This window comes from Pezoporus occidentalis, unplaced genomic scaffold (assembly GCF_034315485.1).
Source record: "Pezoporus occidentalis ecotype Australia unplaced genomic scaffold, CSIRO_AGI_Poc_V1 ctg83, whole genome shotgun sequence".
Taxonomy (NCBI): Eukaryota; Metazoa; Chordata; class Aves; order Psittaciformes; family Psittacidae; genus Pezoporus; species Pezoporus occidentalis.
The window spans coordinates 1,333,539-1,357,182 of NW_026916192.1; the positions used below are offsets into that span (position 1 = coordinate 1,333,539).

At 50.0% G+C, this 23,644-nt stretch overlaps 1 protein-coding gene across 1 annotated transcript; it reads left to right on the forward strand.

Moving 5' to 3' along the window:
• The first annotated feature begins 1,337 nt into the window (after positions 1-1,337).
• Positions 1,338-17,902, forward strand: MAP1LC3A (microtubule associated protein 1 light chain 3 alpha). The gene is made up of 4 exons (XM_062604136.1): positions 1,338-1,496; positions 11,018-11,073; positions 15,995-16,101; positions 16,689-17,902. The coding sequence occupies exons 1-4, from the start codon at positions 1,457-1,459 to the stop codon at positions 16,849-16,851; spliced, it is 366 nt and encodes a 121-aa protein (XP_062460120.1). The 5' UTR covers positions 1,338-1,456; the 3' UTR covers positions 16,852-17,902.
• The last annotated feature ends 5,742 nt before the right edge of the window (positions 17,903-23,644 follow it).

The window sequence follows — 23,644 nt, forward strand, 5'->3', positions numbered from 1 at the left end:
TGCAAGAATTTTCAGGAAGGCTGAGGGCTGAAGGAAGGAGTGTATAAATCACACTCTGCCATATTAGAAGTAGAACTTCCTTGATCCATGTCCCATTTATGTAAGTGCATTAACATTCTGGAAGCTCCAGAGCTTCCATGAACCAGAGTCTTTTCTCCTTTTCCAGGTGTATGAATAATCTGTGGAATCATGATCCCAGTCCTGCAATGAGGTCAGTCTGCATGGATAAAATCAGGGATCAAACCACTAAATTATAAGTTCCTCATGCCTCTCATCAGAAAGGGGTTTACACTTAATAGTAATAAAACTGCCTTGCCTGAGGATGCAGTCTGTAAAGTTGACCACCTTGCCGTGCCTCATTCAACATTACTGCTTTCCCTTATGTGTTTTCTGATTAAAAGGACCTGTATTGGAAACATCTCTACTTGTATCATAATTATAAAAGTGACTCTGAAGAGTCTTCCATACACATCTGTGTTTGTTTAACTACTGCTACAGCCTGGTCAAGGAAAATCCATGATGTTAGCCATGAAAGTAATTGTTTCCTTTCTTGGAGAGCTCTAAGAGGAGAAGAGAATTTGGTTATACTTAAACCTAGTTTTAATTGGTGACACTTTCAATAATTGGAGCAGTTTTTAACAGATGCTTTTTTTTTTTTTTTTTACTGAGGCTGTACTTAATCCTTTAATATTCTGCATTCACTTGTGTTTTGTGCCAGTTCACTGTAAGCAATAAAACACTGTTGGCAGAATGCGGCTTTGGTTGCAGTGTACCTACACTGAGGAGGGATGTTAAACACTGTTCTCCATGGAATGCTGACATTCCGTGTATTTTTGGTTCTGTGTGGTTTTGATTCATTTATTCAGAAATAGCCTGCCCTATTTGTAGTCTTTAAAATATTCAGCATAAATGCAGCTCTGAATGCAGGAAACAAGGGACTCGTTAGTTGGGCAATGATGGAGGCAGCCATGGGAATTGCAGGTATCCAGTGACCCCGATGGGGTCGGTTTGTGTCTGGGTTTGTGCGCTGTGGAAGCTCAGAACCGGGCCCGTGGTCTGTGCTCCCGGACACGTGCGGACCCTGCGTAGTGCCGGCGGTTGCGCTGGGACGCCAGAGCCGGGATCTCCGGAAGCAGCAGCCACCACGCGCTGGAGTCTCGACACCTCCGTCCTGCGGGCATCTCCGGCGGCCGCAGCCCGGGGCAAGGCCGGGGGTCAGCAGCTGCTGCTCGCTCAGCCCGGGCAGAGCCGCGCTGCCGCCAGGGCTCCCGCGTCCCGCCCCGGCACGGCGCGGTGGGCGGGGCTCCTCCCTCCCCCGCCCTGAGCCGAGCCGAGCCGAGCCAAGCCCCGCCCCTCCGGGCGTGCCGCGGTGACGTCAGTGACCCCCTCCGCCGCAGCGCCCTCGCAGGCCGCGCCGCGACAGGAGCCGCTCGCGGGCCGCGCCGCCCTGGCCGCCATGCCGTCGGACCGGCCCTTCAAGCAGCGCCGCACCTTCGGTGAGCCGGGCCGGGCCGGGCCGGGCCGGGGGGAGGCTGGGGAGGCCCCGCGGGGCCGGGGGCTCGGGCTCCGCGGCAAGGGGCGGGCGGTGCCGCGGCCGCCGCGCGGTGATGTCATCCCTGCCGCTGGTCTTGTGGGGGCTGGCGGAGACCCCCAAAGGTACCGAGCCCCGAGCGCGGGCAGCGCTGAGCCCTGCCGGGGTTAGTGGGGTGCAGGAGCCCGGGCTCGGTCGCTCCCCCTCGATAAGCTCCGTTTTTACAAAGCACGGGATAACAAAACGGGCCGCATGAGCACGGGGGGGGGGGCTGCCGGCGAGCCCGAGTGTGGTTGCTGAGCTGTCACCGTCCTGTGTCATGTCTTGTGTATGCATCCGCCCGAGCAATTGGGGCGACTGGGGTGGGGTGTCGGTTACAAGGAGCTCTGAAGTCTGCAGGGCGAGGGTAGGAGTCGGGACGTAAATAATTCTAGATCTAGGTGGTATTTAAGGCCACTTCCAGCCCAGACCTTCTGCGATTCTTGTTTCACTCCTGCCCTAGCTCCAGTCTGTACACTTTGGACTGTCAGAGCACGATGACCTCTTCAAAAATTACCTTCCATCCCCCCCATCTCCTTAAGCTTAGAGTAGTTATTGTTCCAAGAATTCGATACACCCTCTCTCGTTGTTCTTGACACCAAAAGAATGAAGGCTTCCGTCACACCCATCCCTTTGTTAAAGTACATGGTGGGGAAACTCAAAATGAAAACTCAAACCGACAAGACGGTGACCACATAAGTTCCCAGATTGGATTGCCAGATCCGATAATGAAATCAGATGAAACATCAACTGCTGTTTCACCTGACCTTTGCCAGCTGGCATTGGGAAAGGTTCATGTTTCTGGCAAGTTACATCCCAAGGGGGCTATTGGTTGAGCTTTACTGCCTGAATAATGCTGAAATCGGTGTATTCATGCCAGATGAGGCCTTGATTTGTGTCAGATGCTGTCCAAAGGCAGGTGAGGGCGTGCTTCCCATGTTAGCTTTAAAACTGGAGCTTTTTCCTGCTGACCCAACCCCTCGTTGCTCTCTTGGAAACTGTAAATATTTGGTAATTTATTGGCACAACCTTCCAAGCCTTGAATGCTTATGCAGCCTTCTCCTGCCACAGCAACTGAGCCAAGGGAACGTGCACAAACAAGGGAAGTCTGGGTGCCCTGTGATGCTTGTTTGGACCCTGCTTTGCTCTCTTGAGCTATATATTAAAAGAAGTAGAGTCCTAGTAAGTCTTTAGTGACCCTTAGTAACTACCTGCTGTTAAACTGGTGAGAATCAGCTTATTATGGTCAGGAGGAACCTGGTTTATGTCTGCAGGTTGCACAGGCTTCATATGAGCCAGAAGGAAAACAAAATCCAAGGCTCAGAGTAGTTGAAAGAAAGCAGGATTAAAATAGCCTGGGAGGGAAGGAGGGGGTGAGGGAGTTTGGTGCCGGCAACTGCAAGTGCTCCTTGTTTCTGTGTACTTTCCTCTGCCCTTTTGCTCTCTCAGCTGACTGGTCTGCAGAGCTCAGCCAGGAGGGAGGGGGAGGAGGAGGACGCCTGGCGCCCACACTTGCTTTGGGTCAGGGCTGGAGTTGCTCAGTCGGAGAAAGTAAATACAGCTTGTTTTTGTCTTCAGATCATTACACAACAGGGGCAGGAAGTGATTGTTTACGATGCAGTTGGAGAGGGCTGATGGAAAACATCAGCAGTGACGCTGTACCCTCAGCAGGCCTTGATTTTTAAGGCTTCAAAACTTTACAGAAGTGGAGTGGTTCTAAAAACAACCAGACAAAAGGCAGAGTCAGGAATGTGGTGCTTTACTAAAAGGCACCCAGGCTCCAGGTTCACAGCAAGTGGCTTGCTTAGGTCTTGTTCTGCCACCCCATACTGAAGATTCTACTTTCCTCAGTGCATGTTTTCCCCCATTTTGTATTTTGGGGGTTTCTTTTTCCATTATCTCCTTCTGCTTGTTCATCTGCTTTGCCTTGGGTGTATACTGAATAAAATTCATCATTGAGGATGTGAAAAAGGGACTGCTGGGAAACACCAGGGCTTTGAGCCAGCATGTGTGGAGAGCACCGAGAGCTGACCTCTCCTGTGATTTGGAGTGCTGTTAGTGGTGACAAGGTGATGCTCTGTGACCTGGTTCTGTCTTTGGCATGTCTGTAGCAGAGCATCTTTGGTCTGGGTGCATAGGGGTATAAAATCCAGCAGTAACCCTCAGCATTCATGTGGTGAGCCTGGCTGTAGCCGCTGAGGTGGCTGTCTTCTGTGGAGTCAGATCCTTCGTAGGAGCCCAGAACAATTCCCAGAACAAAGCTGTGGTTTGTCTCAGAGGAACAGGGTGTCCTGGCTGCAGCGATCATGCAGCAGCCTGACACCACCGTTGTGCTTCCTGTAAAGACATGAGTCCTCAGGAGTGTCAGCCAGTGCTCGCACCTCCCACTGCTCTTGAAGGGGTTGTTTTGAATTGGCTGCTCCCTGTTGCAAGGCTGACAAGAGGCTTCGAGCTTTGTTTTCAACGCAGTGCTCAGCCATGTGGTGACAGCCATGGACCTCAAACCTAGACCAGTTGGCTCACTGAGTGTCAGCTGGCCTTGTGCCCCAGCGTCCTGCTGAAATGGAGGCACTTGCAGTGAGACACATACGCTGTGTCGGGTTGGGCAGCTGGAGCCTTGGCTTGGTGACAAACTTAGAGGTTTAACCTTACCCTCTCTGGGCTGAGTATCCTCATCCCAGGCTCAGCACTCTGGGAGATCTGCATTTAGTTCTGGGAAGCCACCTCTCTGTAGAGGAAAGGCAGCACTAGATGATGGCAGTGTGTGGAGCTGAATTCTCCTCAGCTTTGGGGAAGAGTGCTTCCTTCTCTGGGGACTCACCTTTGTGTAAGCTGTGTTTATGAGTTGAAAGACCAGCAGTGGATGAGTTGTCATGTCTCACACACCATCCTGTGCTTGTCATAACAGTTTTGCTTGTTGGTGGCTTGGAAAAGTGTCCTGATGTGAGGTTGGTTAACCAGTCAGTTTGTCCTCAGACTCTGTGCTTGCAGCAGTCATGCTCTAGCAGTTGTGCTTTAAGAGCTGGGCTTCCTTGAAGTGAGGCTGCTGCTGCAAGTTGATGCTTAGCTGCCTGTCTTGTATTAATTACTGAGAACATTGTGTGACATGTTTTGATGTGTGGTTAATTATCAGTGTTGAAGAAAATGCTGGTATGAGAAGAACTGCACAAACATCCAGAGCTAGTGCCAGCTAGACATGGAGACCACAAATACTGGGGGTTTTAATTATTATTCTTTTATATAACAAAACTGACTGGCAGCCAGGATAACAAAACCTGCATGTCCTTTGCTTTTACTTAATTCTTCGCTACAAGAACTTCAGATGTCCCCTTGAGCCAGGCAGGTGGAGACTGATGAATCTGGAGTCTTGGCTGCCTGTCATCAGGTAGCCATGAGTCACAGAGAAGTCACCTCCACTGGCTTCTATGTTCCTTCCTTGGCCAGACCCAGAGTCCCCTGGGAGGTGTCACCTTCTTGGGTGGTGTTCTGTGGTTGACCTGCAGTGCATAAAGACTCTTGACTCTGGTCCTGCAGTCGTTTGTTGCCTTTTGTCTTCAGAAGGCAGTTTGGAAATAGCCTGTGAGAGACAATAAAGGAGTAAGTTGAAGACTCTTGTGTCTGCCACATCTCTCCAAATAGACTCTGCAGATCTGTGCATGTCCAGGCCTGTTTGTGCACAAATAGCAATGTCCTGGGCTGTTCGAACTCTCTTTGTGCATGCACACGTGGTGTTCTGCATTTTAAAACACAGTTCTGTCAGGAGTGCCACTTCTTTGAGCAATTTGAAGTGTTGTGAGTAGGTCTGAGAAATTTGAGTGCATCTCTCCTGTCTTAGAGGCTTATAATTGCAAAGGTTGTCAAGACAGAAGAAAAGGTCAACCAAAAGCTAGAGGGAAGCCCTCAGAGGACAATCTCCAGAGGCTCATGCAGAGGGAACTTCCTGTTCTTTTTCCAAGGCTAGTGAACTGTGATTAAACATTGAGCAAAATAAACCCATTCCTTATCTGGAACTCTGATGTAAGTACTCAGTATGCCATCCAAACATGGCACAGACGGCATTGCCCATTTGCCTCCCATGCTCAGGAGGTGTAGTGAGTTGAAAGCCCTCTTTAAAGCTGTTTGAATGCTGGAGGCCCACTGCTCATCCTGCATGGCCTCCGGCAGGGGTGACATGGTACTGTGCATCCAGAGTGCGTGTGTCTTGACATGAATTTAGACTTCATGGTTGTGCAGCTCTGCTTGGTCACGAGCTGAGCCCTTATCATGGATTTGCTGGATACAAATAGTCATTCCTGGAGTCAGGTTCAATTATATTCAGATATATTTTGAAACTGAAAAAAAAAATAAAAATGAAAGTGGTTCCTGTTTGTCTTTTAAAATCCGTTGTCAAGCAGGCAGGAAGATTGGGATACACAAATAACCACTGCTGAGATCCCTCTGCACTCTCAGGGCTCTAGGAGCTGGGTATTCAGAAACCCTGCCAGACATCAAGCATCTTGTAATGAAGTTGTAACAACAAAGGGATAGTCCTGCAGACATCATCAGTTGCTCCACATTCATGTTCATACCTTCCTGTGATGGCAGAGCACCAGGCTCTACCTACGCCACGTTGCAGGGACACACTTTGTATCAGACACGAAGTTCAAACCAGTGTAGATTTGTTCCCAGGTCGTTCATCCTGTCCAGAGCCCTCTCTTCTTTGCAGACAGAAGAACTAAAATACAACCAATGATCAGAATCACAGTCAGGTTTCTGCACTGCTGCTGTCCTACGTAGCCTGGGACAACAGCCTTTTCTTAGCAGCAAGGACAGCCTTGACAGGACACAGCTGGCCTCCTGAGCTCTGCCCTCCTTTCCTGGATGCGGAGTCTCCTCCTGTTCCTCCTGCAGCGCCACAGGCCTGCCAACCAGCCCTCCAGCATTGGGCAAGGACAGGTCAGGTCAGCTGTGGTGTGAGCCATGGACGCATACACAGGGTGCACTTCCTGGTGGTGAGAGGTGTGGGCCTTAGGGTGGTGTGACACCACAGAAGTATTTATGGATGTGCATCTGGAATGACCTGCATAACTTCCCTGTGTCTTCAGCAGTTGCCAGCTCATCCCAGACATGCCCTGATTTCAAACCATCCAGTTCCTCCTCACAGAAACTCCCCTGGAGAGAGGACCAGGTTCCAGCAACCCTCTGCCCTGGGACAGACCACAGCAGCTTCTTGAAGAACTATGTTCATTTTTGCATCTGCTTCAGATCCAAGGTGGATCCACCCCTAAGCTGGCTGCCAGCGTCTTGTGGAGGGCAGTGAGAAAGCGACAGGGCTGGCAGCCTGCTGTCAGTGGCAGGGATATCTGCACACTCCCTTCATGCCATGGAGGGCTGGACCAAGAGTCGTGGGACGCACCACAGGGAGAGGCAGTAGCTGACTTGGTGAATTTCTGCTCTTTGTTCCACACAGCTCTTGCTCAGCTCAGGAGCTGTTGACCTGGTAGCACATTGATGACCTTTCCAGGTGGTATTTTTTTCTTCATGGTGTTTTCTTAACAGCATTCCTGTTGGTCACAGGCAACAGGGCTGGTTGTAGAGTCCATCTGCTGCCCCGGGGCAGCACCAGTGTTTGTCCAGTGTCTCCTGAAAAATGCTGTCCATCACAACTGCATTGCTGGAGAACTCGCCATGTGTTTTCCTTCTGTTCCACCATCTGTACTTTTTGTCTGATTAAACTGTTTTGCATCCAGGGCTGTCCTTGTGTCCTGTGTGTGCACAGCACCCAGCACAGCACTCTCCCATAGCACGCGTTAATGGACACTGCTGATAAAGTGGTTCATGTTTGGAAGTCTGGCTTAAAATTTTCTGCTGTTCTTAACTGCCATAACCAGCCCATCCCTCATTGCCATGGGATACACGGTGTGCCCACGTCTTTGGGAGAACAGCTTGGGAAGGACCTCAGTTAAGAAAAACAGCTGAGATTCTGGTGTTTTGGGCAATTTGCAAGCTTTGCTGTGGGTACTTAACAGTTGAAACAGCAGTTGGAGGAGAAACAGGCAATTTCTGTGGCATATGTAATGCTACAAAAATACTCCTGTCTTTCATAGGCCCCAGCAGTGAATTTTTGCTAGGAATAACTAATGGAAAGGGTGTGGTTTTTATCTTGCTGCCATCTTGAGCTCTCACATCCCGGCAGTGGGGAGAAGCCCAGCTTCTCTCGCAGCAGATGTGGAGCAGGCACAGTGCTATTCCCCCTGTGTGCAGGTCTGGAATCCTGCCTCAGCTCCTCTGTGCCATCCTGCTTGGAGGCCCTGAGCTGCTGCAGTCAGATGTTTAGCAAGGAGGGGCCAAAGAGAAAAATGCAGATAGGGACTGGGTTGTACAAACAGTTGTGGGTCCCTTTACATATAGGCTTAAGATTAACTGTGGCCAGGTGCTACAGAAAAGGGGAAAGTCTTAACCTCAAATAGCACAGTTGTAATTTGCAAGCAACCTGCCTGCAGTGCTGTACGTGGCGTGAGCCTGGGTGCCAGGCTGGCATCTCCACCATGTCTCTCTTGAGACCCCTTTAATGGTTCTCTTTATTCCTGTGACTTAGACTACAGATACATGACATTAAAGGCGGTATTTATAGCCATTCTTTGCTACTTGATGTTGAAGATGCTGACGTGAGACAGAGGATCAACCTCTAGCTCCCACTCCCAGCTGAGGAGGTTGTGGGTGACCATCACCTACTTCTTGCAGGAGATCTCTAGCACGTGAACTGTGGTGAGCACAGAAATTACCCTTGTGCAGTATTTGAGGCAGGACAGATTCTCTTGGTTCTCAAGCCTGTCTGGTAGGACCTCCAGCCAAAGGCTGGAGGATGGGACTGAGTGTGCTCCTCAGCAGAACTTCCGATTGGCCTGGATACTTCTGCCTGGATCTTGGGGTATCTGAACAGCTTAGGTGGGGTTGATCCCAGCTGCCTTCAAGAATGAAGTTTCTGAAATAGGCATCCCCTGGGCAGAGGAAGAAGAGCTTAGCTGCTTGTAGCTGCAATCACACATACCTGCTGAAGGGATCCTGCAGCCTTTGAGTAAAGTGGCACCAGCTGTCATTACCTTGTGGTAAGCTGCAGATCAGTCCTCTCACAGGGCAAAAGCTCTGCACACATCTGACCTGAGGGACCAGGTCCTGGGCACATGGCAGGTCTGAAAGAGTGGGTCAGGGGACTTGGGGCTGGTTGAGAGCTTTGTCACTTGTGGCTGCTGCCCTTGATTTCTGCTGAGTGTAGAGGCAGTGAGACCTGGAAGAAACCCTTGAGCTGGAGTTGGTGGTGCTTCCAGGGGGCAAGGTGGGGTATCAGGCTGCCTTTTGGTGCATGCAGCCGAGACCACTTGGGTGCTCTGAGGTTATATATATCACTGGCCATTGTAACATGCAAAGGCTGACAACTTACCTTCAGCAAATTGCTTCTCAGACCCTTCTCATCATTATATACAAAAAGTTCTGTGACCCTACAGGGAAATGCATGATGTCTGCGGGGTTCATCCACATGGCCGTCTTACCAGACAGCCAGAGGCCAGATGGCCATCTTACCAGATATGGCACAGGATAGGGTGGATACTGAAGCACGGACCCTCCAGCCATGAGGACACAGCTTTCTGCAGGCTCTGTTAATACCCAGCAAGTCTGAGCCTAAAGTGCTTATGCTGGTAAGTGTTGTCCACTCGTGCTCTGGATCTCCAGCCCTTCAGATGCTGTCCCGTGTGTTCGTTGCTTGTGTGCTTGATATTTTCTGTCACTGTGTCCTTCAGCCATTGCTGTACCAGTGTCACATGCAATGCTGATTGCTGCCTAACTCCTTGCTGATTTCGGACCTTAGGGGAAAATGGCCTCGACAAGGATAAATCTGGGTGCCCTGGAGCACTGGATATGATGAAAAGGAAACATCTTCAGTCACAAAACCCCAAACAAAAATGCCTGAATTTTCCATCAAATCCAAATAATCTTGCTTTGTCTTGCTAGCCCATGGAGTCCTACAGTAGAAAAGTGTGGCAATTCCTAGCAGAGAGATGATTTCCCTTCATTTTCTTAAAAAGATAATTAAGTACTTAAAAGCCTCTGTGATCTGGTGACTTTGTAGTTGTGTCCCAAAAGACACTCCAGTGTGTTCCCAAAGTAGCATCTAAACAATTTCAATTTATAAAAAATAGGATTTTAGCAAGTGGTTAGAGAAGAAATGCTTAATGTTTGTGGGGAAAAAACACACTCAAACACATTCACTTATCCTGCCCTATCCTGGTAGGTTTGAGGAACTGGGGCTGTGTGAAGCAGTTCAGGGGGGTCAGGCTTGAAGAGGGTGCTGTGCCAGTGACAGGAGGATCCCATCACAGATCCTGCAAGACCCAGATCTTGCATTTCGAGGTGGTCCTTAGTTGTTGGCCTTCACTCTTGGCTTTACCTGCTGTGATCCATGAAACTGCTTTCCCAGGGTGCTTCAGATGAGCTGTTGTGGGCTGTGAAGCACTTCCCAGGGTAATGGTAACGCAAAGGAGGAGCATAGGTTTGTAGTGTCGCAGGAGGAGCACACACAGACATAGCTGATCCTGGCAGGGATTTGTCCTCTCTTTCCTGCTGCTTTGGATTGTGGTAAGTGGAGGGCCCTCTGATAAAACAATCAGGGGGCCATTTGAATTTCTCCTGTAAGCTCAAAGAGCATACAGGCTTTTATGTGCTGCCTGTTGTGTGTGTCAGATGAACTCCAGAGGAAAATGGGTTGGGAAGTGTAAGAGCAACTGCAGGAAAAACGATCTTTTAGTACCTGGGTCATCTCCTTGCTTAAGTTTCATTTCCTGTTTCCACAACAGGTGTAGAAGTGCTTTCTGTCAGGCCAGTAGCTGTTGTAGGTCTGTGATAGTGAAGGAGCCCTCCTTGGCAAGGTGTATCTCTTTTGGACTGAGGCATTGTGCCAGATAGTGCTTGGAAGTGTACAAAGGGCAGAAGGAAATGGCTAAAACCCAGCCCCAGTTAGAGACTCCTCTCCTCTTGGGAAGCAGCCAGGAGACACAAAGAGCCTGAACTTCCAGAGCTGAGCCCCTAAAGCTGTGCTGCTGCCCAGCACTGATGGCCATGAGCTGCATTCACTTAAGGCAGATGTAAGAATACCGTTTTGTTATCCTTGTGGGCTCACTTCAGTCATTTGGTTTCCATGTGTGTTGCCCAGTTTTACTGGGCAGGGTAGTACGCCCCTGCCTTGGGAGGTGACTGGGGTGGTAGGAAGGCATTAAGGTCTGATCACTGAAGCTGACATCTCCTGACCATCTCCCTGCTGCAGACTGGTCAGAAAAGGCCTGATGAGCAGAATGTGCATTTCTTTAGCAGTGTCCCTCTTTGTCTGTGGTTTGCAGGGTGGTCGCCCTGGGTTTGCCTGAGCTTGCACAGCCACATGTTTCTAACTCTGCTTCTTCACTTCTTTCTCTCCAGCGGATCGTTGTAAAGAAGTGCAGCAGATCCGAGAGCAGCATCCCAACAAAATCCCGGTAAGTTGTTCCCACTGTTCTGTGTTAGCCTTTGTTCTCATGACCCCTGTGCTGCTGCGGGATTGCCTCCACCAGCCAGCCACAGAGGTTACAAAGCCTTGTTCCCCAGAATCAATACGGGATGCTCCATAAGCCTCCCATGCCTGGCGCATGCCAGCTGCATTCTGAGCAATGCAAAGTGCAGCCTTTCTCCTACGCTTCACACCTGCCCTAGAGGCAAGGAGCTGAGCTGATCTCAAATCTCCTTCCAGGCTAATACAGCTTTGTGCGGGTTGGGTTTTGTTTGTTTTCTGTAGTAGCTACTTGGCTTTTCCTGGATAACCTGGTAAGGATTTGTCTGCATCTGCCCAGAGAAAGATGTATGAGATGATCTTTGCTATACTGAAAGCAGAGACCCTGTTAGAATAATTCACGCCACAACCAAACAGTCACACACTTTCTGTACTTTCCCATTACCTGTTATTGACATGCTCCATGAAGACTCCATGAATTGACTCCAGTTCTTCCTGTCCATGTCAGACTTCATATGCTGTCTTGTTCTTTGGCTGTGAGTGTGCTTGTGGTGTCCTAGCTAAGTATTAGTATTTGTTTCTCTTCCTGAGAAGATGAAGAACTTAGTGAAATAATATACTTGGGAATTGCTTGAGTTAGTATTTGCAATACCATAGCATGTATGACCAAAAAGTGGGATATGTCCCTAATTCAGCTCCCTCAGCTTTGGATTAGAATTGCATACCATCAGTATTTAGCCTTCAAGGCTTAATGTCTAAAACTACTCTTAGCACATACTAGCCCATTCCTGGTTTTCTTTTGATTCTAGCACAACATCTGGCAAAAAGAATTCTTTCTCTTCCTTCTTTTCCATGTGCTGTCAGCTCGGCAGAGCTGACCTTTGCAGCACAGTGAATACCAGTATGCCATATCATCTGCACACTTACTGATCACTGCTTTTAACATGGATTTCATGGCATTGGACTAGGTCTGCATTTCTCCTTAGTTGTGGCAGAGCTAATCACAATGCCTGAAGTTCTAGCAATAAAGACAGGCTAGAAATAAGTTGTACATAAAATATGCACACATATATCAAATGCCTCTACACAAATGTGTATTGCCTGGGAAATGAACAGGAGGAGCCAGAGCTCTGCATCTGCATGCAGAATTTTACCAGCCTGGCTGAACGATGGTGGGAGAATTGAGCTGGACTGCTGCTCTTTGTGTTGGGGTCAACCACCACATGCCCTAGGAGAAGGCTTCTGTGTCATCAGGGTCCATCCACTGGTGTGGCTGTCTGAGGAGCTGTGTGCGTGTAGGATTACCCATGGCAGAGACCTGAGCCCTCCCAGTAACCTCTTTGTTCAGTGGCCCTGGGGGCTCCAGCTGTGTTTGTGTCACTGGTACCTCTAAAGGCCTGGTCTCAGGTAGACCCTGACATCAAGTCTGATGCTGTCTCTTCTCTTTTACATAGCAAAGTTCCTGTGAGTCCACTGTATGTTGCTTTCAGTGCTTGGCCTGAGCAAAGCCTCATACTGCAACACGGTGCAGGGCATAGTTGTGGGTCTGAGCAGTTCAGTGCAGCAATTTGCCTGTAGGAAGGTCTTGGTTCAAGGAGGCACTTGGAATTGGCAAAGGGGTTTGAGCCCACAGCCCAGAGGGAGCTGGGGAGAAGATGGCCCAGGTCACACCCTTATTGCTGCAGAAAGCACAGCAAGCTGTGCTGCAGCTGCTGCCGTCACCCTGCATCTCCAGTTTCCACTCAGAACCCTTTTTGCTGTGACAGAGGGCCAGGGTGATTTGCAGTGTGCGTGGCCTGGCTTTGTGCCCAGGGAAGAGCATCTGTGTCCTGTCTCCAGAGCCCGCTGAGGAAGGGGCTGTACCACACACACGTGTTGGGAGAGAGCTGGTGGGACAGCCCTCTCTGGGCTCCTGTGAGGGGCTGTTCTGCCGAGCTGTTAGACCCCGTGTCCAGGGCTGACATGACCAGAGCACCTTTTGGACAGGGTTACTGTCGATATTGCCATTAAAGGACCTTCACCCCGCTCAGCTGGAGAGGGACAGGATGGAACTATTGGTGCTCTCTGTGGTTGTGTGAGCGCTCTGCACATCTGTGGTGATCTCTGTGGCTGGCCATGTGTATGTATGTGTTACACACATGCATTTGCATGCATGTGCCTACTGGGAATGCATTCTGTGCCTTGCTGCTGGTTGAACCTGGGGGCATGGAGCGGTGGCAGCCTTACCTCTCTTAGGCTGCTAGATCTAGCCCCACTGCCTACCAAAATCATTTTCTACCTCTTCAGACTGGCTCCAGAGCAGGGGTTCAGTTTATAAATGCTGCTGAATCCCCCTCTGTGATGGGATCAGGACTGAAGGCTCTGCCCTGAGCCTTTCCACTGGTGCCCAGCTCATGTTGTTTCTGCAGAGACCTGTGGTGGGGTCTCACCACACCAAGAGCAGTGTCCCACACGGAGTGACCCTTTCGCATGAGGCAGCAGCTTGGAACACGAAGCAGGAGGAGAGGTGGCTTTGTATATAAGCCCTATGGCCACAGGGATGTAATATTAGCATTTGATCATGCATTTCCCTCCAAGCTGGACAAGAACGTTTTGTCCATTGGCCACCTGTTCCCATAGCTGGTTACCCAAATAGCAGCTCATGTTCTTGGAAACAGAAACTCCTGGAGCTGTTTTACATGAGAGGCCTTCTGTCTGTTCAGGACACAAGGCAGCTGCTGCTTTAACAGCCAGGACATCCTTCTCAGCCCATTCTTGGACTAATTGAGAGGCTTTCCTTTGTGGATGGACCTGGCCGGTAATGAGAGATGTCTGCTTCTGTTCCTGCTAGATGGAAGTGAGAAGTGAGGCATAGCCCCACCGTACAGGGCTCTCTCTGTGTGGAAAGGTTGCTGCAGAGCTGCCCTTTTGTGCCTCTGTTTCTCAGTGGCCAGAGCAGGGTCCGTGTATGTGGCTGCTGTGAGTGTCCAGCCCCTTGGGACTGTTCATCCCCTTAGAGCCAAAATATTCGTATGTCCAAGCAAGACAAATGAAATACAATAGGATGGTTCTGCTTCTCTTTGTCTTTACCCTTCTTCTGCAGGGAGGAAGGGATGTTAGCAGGTTGGTGAGGGGCATCCTAATGCATGCTATAACCTGTTGCAGAAAATCATTCTTTCATCAGCTCCCGGTCTTGCACAGGGGCTGAAGGAGCAATACTTGGCTTTCCCTGGTCTTTTTCTCTGGCATTCCTGCTCAGTATCAAGAGGAGACATGTCCAATGTGAGAATACATCGGTGGACTCCTGGGTGCTTTCATATGCTCCTTGCCTGGCCCTCGGGCTCCTGGGTTCCCCTCGCATGAGCTTTGTCCAGGATGGGCTCCGCAGAGGCGTTGGGTGCAGAGCTCTCACCCAGGCGCCTCGCAGCCCCCACTCACCCGGGAGCTGCCTGCGGTGTAGCTGTGCCCATCCCAGCGCTCCAGGGGACTCCTCAGGCATTCCCAGCTCACCGGTGGTACCACAGCATCCCAATCAGTGTCGGATTTGGCTTCGGTGTGGACAGGCAGCAGTAGTTACGCTGCGGCTGCTGGTAGAGGCTGGTGTGTGTCACCGATGATGAATGGAAAGGGCAGTCAGTGTTCCCAGAGGTTCTCCTGATCCTTTCGGCTCCACAGAGCCATCTTGTGGGGATCGTGGCCCTGCATGCTGCTCGTCCCTCATTGTCCAAAGGCATTTGCAGTCTCCCATATATTTTTGGAAAAGACCTGGGAAGATGATTTATAGAACTGTTTATAATGAAAAATAATGTTGAGTCTCAACTCCGAGAGGACAACGAACTGATTAGGATACAAATGTCTTTCTGTGGAGAAAATAAGTAGGTATTGATTCTATTGGAGAGATGCGAGTCAGAGTATCACTGTAATGGAATGGATTGAGCTTTATAAGTGATATCATTACTTATTTTAACTGCCTGCCACCTTATTCCTTGGAATAAAAATAGTACATTTCCAGGCTGGTTTAGAATGGCAATTGTAGCTGCCAGCAGACTCCTTAACAGAAGAAATTCATTAATTATAATAGCAGGAGAACTGAACAGAAACCATTGTTTAGCCCTTTCAGAATGTGGTAAGAGCTTTCCCAGGCAAGACCTCCTATAGGGGAGGACAAGCTGGGCTCTCCCCGTGGTGGCACTGTGCTGACGTGCCCTGGAAGCTCACCACAAAGTTCATTTCTTGTGGAGTCCATGAGTCTGCACACTGCAGTGTGAAAGTAAGGAGCGGGACTGGCAAAATCCAAAGTCCCCCTTTCTGAAGGAAGGCCTTGGGTGGCTTCACAGTGATTTCTAAAACCTGTAAATATTATAAGCTATTATAACAAATATTATAAACTAAAACCTCAGAATATCCTTTGGGAATATCCACAGCTCTTCCTGAGCAAGCAGGTTGATGCTGAACAGCAGCAGCCCAGAGCTGTGGTTGAAAAAGGGAAGGAAAATGTCTCCATCTGTGCACCATGAGTTCAGTCCTTAGCTCAAGCCAGCAAAACTTATGGTTTTGGTCAGTCTGAAAGTGATGCTAAAATAAACCTCACTCCTCTGCCGTATCTCCTGCATGTCAGGGAGGCAGCCCAATCAATGCACTAATACCAGCTGTTTCTCAGGCAGCCAGCGCAATTGGTGCTTTAGTTCACTTATCCTGGATGCTTTCCACCGTCTGGCTCAAGCAGAGATGACTTTTTGCTGAAGAGCCGTCTGCAGCCAGCCTGACGGGCACTGCTTGTGTCCTTCTGTTATGTTTCCCTGGGAGGGCGAAGCAAAGCGGGGCCTCACCTCAGCTTTCCCATTTGTGTAGTTTGATTTGTGCTTGACCTTGAGGCCAGTGCTTGGGGTGCTGTGAACTGTGGCTGACCCTACCATTGACTTTCCCCCCAGGTCATCATCGAACGCTATAAAGGGGAGAAACAGCTGCCAGTGTTGGACAAGACCAAGTTCCTTGTCCCAGACCATGTCAACATGAGTGAATTGGTCAAAATAATCCGGTGAGTGCGGTGGCTGCAGCTGGTGTGCTGTGAACCTGCCCTTGCCCACGGGTCCTGAACGCAGGGCGTGGGGTGAGAATGAAGCAGAGGCAGCTGCTGAGGGTTAGATGGGGACATGACAACCATAGGAGCCTTGTGTTGTGGTACAGACTGTTTGGGGTGGGGGGGGAGACAGGTTCTTAGCATCTAGTGAAGGACTGTGACCTCTCTCGTGGGGAGCTGATGAGGGGGACTCCAATCCCCTTTGTTTATAGAATCACACAATACTAGCATGATTTGGGTTGGAAAGGACCTTAAGGTCATCTAGTTCCAATGCCTCTTCCATGGGCAGGGGTGCCTCCATATCCTTATGGAACACACCTGCCTGCTTTGCCCTTGTCAGTAGCACTTGGAGAAAGGGGTTTGCAGAGTCATGCCTCTGGAGGCCTTGGAGCCCCAACCAGCTCAGCTGGGCAATGAACACCATGTCCTGAGCCTGTGGAGAAGGTCGCAGCTCTGCAGGCCTGGCCCCATGTGAACAGTGTTGCCGGCGGGGAAGCAGAACATGCTGTGGCTTGACCCCAGCCCTCCTGCCCTTGCCCCCACAGGCGTCGCTTGCAGCTGAATCCCACCCAGGCTTTCTTCCTGCTGGTGAACCAGCACAGCATGGTGAGTGTGTCTACCCCCATCTCGGAGATCTACGAGCAAGAGAAGGATGAGGACGGCTTCCTCTACATGGTCTATGCTTCCCAGGAGACCTTTGGTTACTGAAGCCTGCTGAGAGGTGGCACGTGGAGACGGATGAACTGTGGCATACAGGCCCCTGGCCTTGGAAGACGACACAACCAGACGCTGGCAAGAGGAGGACTGTGCTGAGTCCCTTTCTCTCCCTCTCTCCCCTTCCCATCACCCTCTCACCAAAGAGGCTCGTGGCATGTGTTGGACTCGCACAACCCTTCACCTCTGTATAGATCAGTCCCGCTCCCTCCACACACGTGCACCCACGTGCAGACACTTGTGTGTGCACACGTGCGCCTAGCTTCCCATCACATCCCCTTGGTGTAACCTGCAGCTGCTCTCACTGTGCTCTGTGTGTGTGTCTGTGTTTGTAGCCTGCTGCCAAGACAGCTCAGCCAGGGATGGAGAGAGGACAGGACACTGTCCCCTTGGCTTCCAGCACAGGGAGAGGAGCCACCTCCCCTCCAAGACACTAATGAAGGGCAGGAGGTCTGCAAAAGCAGCAAAAGATGTTCCCATTGCTCCCCAGTTTTAATTGATTTAATTACGCCCATATCAGATTCTTGGTGCTACTGAGTAGATGTAGGCATCTCTATAGGACTGTGGATAATGTATATCCTTTAGATTTATTTTATTGTTTTCTCGTTTGTGGTTTGGTTTTGGGTTTTTTTTAGGGATAGATTGGAATGGGGAGAGGGGGGTAATCTTTCCTGTATTCTGTAGGTAAATAAATCAGGCTTCATTGCACTTTAAAGCATAGTAGATGTCAGAGTGGAACTTACTTTTAATTTATACAGGTTTGCCATATATAGTGCTGCTCCTCTGTTGACAGTTGTACCTAGATTGTCTTTGGGGTTTTGTTTTTAATAAAACTGATTTCTCTCTGTCTGCCCATTGCATGCAATTTTTCATTCTCTGTGTGGCAAAGAGGTCATTCAAGGAATGTACTGATTTATATTTGCTATGGTCCTCTTCCTGTTTCTCATGTATTATACCAAAAAAATGTATATGATAAAATCCCACCCAGTTTAATCTATACAAAGGTATATATATAAATATATATATATAAAATAAACATAAATTCGTGTCTTGTAGGAATATTCTGTTCTCATCTTGTTTGTCCATGTTAATGTCCCCAGGATCAGCTAAGAGTGATGAAGACGCAAGTGGATTTGGGGATCTTTTTACCAGCACAACCACACCTGCAGCTTTATTTGATTCTATGACCAGGAGCAGGTCAAACCACACCCAGGGGAGAAGGGGTACATCCCTGCCTCACTAACAATTCCTGCATAGACATCCTCCCGACCACACCAATTTAAATGTCACAGAAACTATAAACTGAGGCCAAATGACATTTATGGTTCAAACTCAGTTAAAGCTCCACTGACATCACCTACAGATCCGGGATGTCACATGGATTCATCACTATTCTGCTGATTCGTGAAGTTTATGGCCAGTGATCCAAAGTGCACATTCACCTAACAAGGGAGGGCTCTCAGCCTCCAGGGTTTCCCTTAGATGGCATCCCCAACAACAGACCCACTGCTCCGAGGAGGAGCAGCTCCAAATGGCTACCCAAGGGGCTCCATTTGCACCCTACTTGAATCCAATCAGTGGTCAGATACAGTGAGGTACCCCCTGTTAGCTCAGGACCCAACTTCCTCACCCTTGTACTTGCTGCCCACCACCAGGAGGGAATGATGAGATGCTGTCAGTGGCCAGCAGCCAGGCCACAGGACGTGGTGATGTGATAATGTAGAAAGTGGCACGAGATGGCCCAGTGCAGCAACATGGCAACGCTGTGATGGCCCAGTGGGTGACTTCTCTATAAAGCTGAGTGCTGGGAAGACCATCTGCAGTGACTGCACACACTGCTTTTGGAGTGAGCAGAGTCAGTATGGGGTCACAGCCCCTGGACAGCTCTTGGAAGGAGCTATGGAGCACTGCTTCACTGCTGGTGCCTGAAGGGCAGATGCACCGAGTGCACAGGAATGGAGGGGAGAGGTGAGCAGTTCAAAACTGAACTACAGGATTCAATTGATGCCAAGACCTGGGCAAGTGCATGGAAGAAATATTGGGAGAAGGGGGAACAGCAGCTTTTAACAGGACACTGTTACAGGCGCCTCTTGGAAAGCTCACTGGAGACACAGATGATGCGTGCTGCAACTTGGGAATCCTCTGGAGCTTCTCAGGTTGAACAAGACCCTGGCTGCAAATATGCAGAAATCCTGGATAGTCCCAGGAAATAATTCTCTAAGAAGCAGCCATCCCAGAGCTATTTCCCAAGGCACAGCAAGAAAGGACTGTTCCCTGTAGTAGAGCAGAGCCTGAAAGCAATGGAGCAGAGTTGCTGGTGTTAGAACAAGGGCCAAACACAACCACTGCTGCTGTCTTGTGACCACAAAGCATCCAGAACACCATCTCCAGAGTTCAGCAGCACCATGCAGAATATGTGTAGAGACCCTGGGCAGCTCCACCAGACAACACACAGACCTGACACTCTTGTGCTTTCAGTACTTTCCTCCTAAGTGTTTGCTGGTGCCTCCCTTCATTCAAGTGGGGCCACACTGTGTCTAGGCATTTTCTCTGCGCTATCAGACTCATTCCCTCCCTTCCAAAGCCTTCATCCACACTTTACAGGGAATCTGAACTAGGGAGGTGAGAAGGAGACAGCATTTTTGTCTTGGTTTGCAAGCTTTGCCGTAGGGCTAGTGGAGGGATGTGCCCAGCTCTAGGAAGCCTGGTTTTCACACAGTGTGAATCATAGAATCGTAAAATAATTAGGGTTGCAAAGGACCTTTTAAGATCATCCAGTTACAACCCCCTGCCATGGGCAGGGCCACCACACACTAGACCATTGTCACCCAAGACTCCGTCCAACCTGGTCTTGAACACTGCCAAGGATGAAGCATTTATCACTTCTTTGGGCAACCCATTCTAGTGCCTCCCACCCTTACAGTAAAGAATTTCGTCCTTATATCCAATCTAAACTTCCTCTGTTTAAGTTTTAACCCATCACCCCTTGTCCTGTCACTACAGTCCCTAATGAAGAGTCCCTCCCCAGCATCCTTGTAGGCCCCCTTCAGATACTGGAAGGCTGCTCTGAGGTCTCCACGCAGCTTCTCTTCTCCAGGCTGAACAGCCCCAACTTTCTCAGCCTGTCTTCATATGAGAGGTGCTCCAGTCCCCTCATTATCCTTGTGCCCTCCTCTGGACTTGTTCCAACAGTTCCATGTCCTTTTTATGTTGAGGACACCAGAACTGCACACAATACTCCAGGTGAGCTCTCATGAGAGTGGAGTAGAGGGGTAGGATCACCTCCTTCGCCCTGCTGGTCACGCTCCTTTTGATGCAGCCCAGGATACGGTTGCTTTCTGGGCTGTGAGTGCACACTGCTGGCTTATGTTCAATTTGTTATTGACCAACACCCCCGAGTCCTTCTCCGCAGGGCTGCTCTGAATCTCTTCTCTGCCCAACCTGTAGCTGTGCCTGGGATTGCTCCGACCCAGGTGCAGGACCTTGCACTTGGCATGGTTAAACTTCATGAGGTTGGCATCAGCCCACCTCAGAAGCGTGTCGAGGTCCCTCTGGATGGCATTCCTTCCCTCCAGGGTACCAACCGAACCACACAGCTTGGTGTCATTGGCAAACTTGCTGAGGGCGCACTCAATCCCACTGTCCATGTCAGCGACGAAGATGTTGAACAAGATTGGTCCCAACACTGATCCCTGAGGGATGCCACTCGTTATTGGTCTTTAATTGGACATCGAACTGTTGACCACAACTCTTTGTATGCAGCCACCCAGCCAGTTCTTTATCCACCAATGGTCCATCCGTCAGATTTACATCCCTCCAGTTTAGAGACAAGGATGTCACTGGGACACTGTCAAATGCTTCGCACAAGTCCAGGTAGATGACGTCAACTGCTATGCCCAAAGATCTGAATTGTCCATTTCCACAGTTCTCTTATTTTTAAAGACACATTGGCATTTTCAATTCCCAGCCCTTACAGTCCATGGGCAACTCATAAGTATGAGAGTACTTTCCACACTGCTGTTGTTGAATCCTTATGCAAGATCAGTGGTTTCACAGCCAACCCACTGGTTCTGTGTAAGTTCCCAGCTGCGGGTGAGTCAGTCTCTGCGGTGGTGGATGTTCTCTTGGTGGCAGGAAGGTTTCCTGGTTCCCACTTCTAGTCTGACTGCAGCTTTTAGGTGGGAGTGATGGAGTCAAGTTGATTTTTCCTTCATATTCACTGCTGAGAAAGGTTAGCAATAACAGAAATGGTGCCTCCTCCCAAGGAAAGAAGTTATATTTTGTTTTGTGTACTTTCCCCTGGACACTGATTCCCTGGATTGGAGGGGTGCAGAGCCCCTTCTAGAGGTACTGGTTTCAGTACCTCAGCTGTGCCTGGTCCTGACTGGATTTTAATAATTTCTGAACCTGTAAAATACACCCAGCCACATCTTTATTTCCTGCTAATAAAATGCGTATTTCACAGGGAAACAGTTTTCTTGTTTGCTGAGGTCTTTATTAAATATTCATGAAGGCTAAATAGTGGCTGCAGGACACAGGTACTTATTTGGCTGCAGCATAAATTCCTGGTGAACCAGTCTGTAGCACTGTCTGGGTAGTGCAGCAGTCCCAAAATGCACTACATGGTGATGCATTTTTGCTGTGAAAATTGGGTAAAATAGGAAAGTTTTCAATACCTGATTTCCATACTCCCTGCAAATCTTTGGTTACTTCATACCTCTTCGTAGAGTCAATTTCTTCAGCAGGAAGAGTCAAACGTATGTTTTCTGGAGCAGGCAACACTAGATTGCACTGGTAGGTGTCCGTGGTTAATACAGCTGTTGTGCTGCAGCTTTAGTGGCAGTATCTGTGAGACTATTCCTTATCTCTTCTTTTGTCCTCCTGCTGGTATGAGCTGATGAATGATAGCAAGTTTCTCTGGAATTGTAAGGCTTTTAACAGTTCAGTATTTTGAGAAGCATTTCATGTTTCACTAGAAGTATAAACCCACACAGCTTTCATTACTGCCCAGTAGCATGGCATACTTCAAATGCATATCGAGAATCAGCCATTTCTTTGGCCAGCTGACAGGCCTTTGTCAATGCAATTAATTCCACTGCTTGGGCACTCCATTTCAGCCTGAGTGTGGAGCCTCCACTACTCCATTCACTGCAGTTATTGAATAACCCATAAAAATTGCTGTTCAGATAATACAAAGACCCATCTACATATAGTTCCAGCTTGGAATCTAGAAATGGCACATCTGTTAAATCTCCTCAAGCCTTTTCAGCTTCACAGGTTACTACACAATCGTGATATGGAGTTTCTTGCCCCAGTATCACAGTATGCTAGAGATTGGAAGGGACCTCAAAAGATCATCTAGTCCAATTCCCCTGCCGGAGCAGGAACACTTAGATAAGGGAGTAGAATAACAAAAGGGTTCAGTGTATTACACTGCTTAAGGGTGTAATGATGTTTGCCATCATTAGGAGAATCAGCTCATGGCGATGAGCTATGCTGTGGTGACATTCCCTGTATAAATTGTACCATCACAGGATGTCCAAGCACTTGGTTTTTTCACTCCTTTCAAGTAGGACTGCTGCATCAGCAGTCACACAGATGCAGGAAACATGCTCCTGAGCTACCACATCTGGCTGACTTGAATAAGTTGCAATTAGATGTTGCTGTTCCAACAACAACTCCAAGGCTTTGCGTTATCCCTGAGGATGGGGGAGAATGTTCTTCTGGATTTTAGTAAGGCTTTTGATACTGTTCCTCAGAGCATCCTGCTGGCGATCCTTCATGGCTGACTGTGGCACGAGCAGGTGCGCGCTGCACTGGATGAAGAACTGGCTGAACCTCTAAACCCCAACATCCCCAGTGTTTCTGTGGGGGAGGACCAGCACCTTCAGGCCCGGGATTCCAGCACAGGAACTCCTCCAGGTCTGAGCACGTCCCCGGTGCACTGACACGTGCTGCACAGCTCGCATGTGCAGCCAAACCGCCCGTGTGCCAGGCTGGCTGTGGCGCCAAGCTCCAGGATTCCCTTCCACGCAGACGGGAATTCAAACTCCTGGTCTCAGCATGACCAAGTTAATGACAGCGCAGGAAATGTGCTTGGTGGCACAGCATCTCCCCCCCCGAAGTCCTGATAAAACAGTTTATCAAGCACGTGTGGCAATGCAGGCTGCGGATGCTCCCTCACACCCGCTGAACAAAATGAGGCTGGGCTGGGCTTCTGCTACCCCCAGACTTCAGCTGCCACCACGAGGCGCCATTCGTGGTCCCGAGGGAAACTGAGAGAGACGGAGCGCGACGAGGTCCCCGGGTCTCTGAGGCCGCACAGAAACCCCCGGGTTCACGTCTCAGGAGCACGCTAGCTCCTTCCAGACAGGCACGGCTTCAGGGCAGGAGCCCTGTCCAGCACACTGCCAGCCCCACTCCTCCCCTTCCCCGCAGGCTCGGTGTGAGCTGCACGCAGCCGCCCTCCTGCGCTTCCACACCTCTGGAGAGCCCCAGCCCGCCCTGCCAGGGAGCAGGGAACAGCCTCGTCGTGAGGGCAGAGGCACACGGAGAAACGCCTCGTCCCTGCGGCTCTACCCTGGTGCTGCCGCGAGCCCTCCCTGAGGGACGGAGCGCTGGGGCTGCTGGCGCGCGGCTCCGCTCCCTTCTCGAGGGCGAAGCGCGGGCACCCCCGCCCCGCCGCCGGGCGAAGCTCCCCAGCAGAGCATCCCTGCCCCGGCCCGGCGGAGGAAGCGGCGTTTCAGCGGCCCTCGCCTTCCGCTTCCGCCTGCCCCGCGCAGCCGCC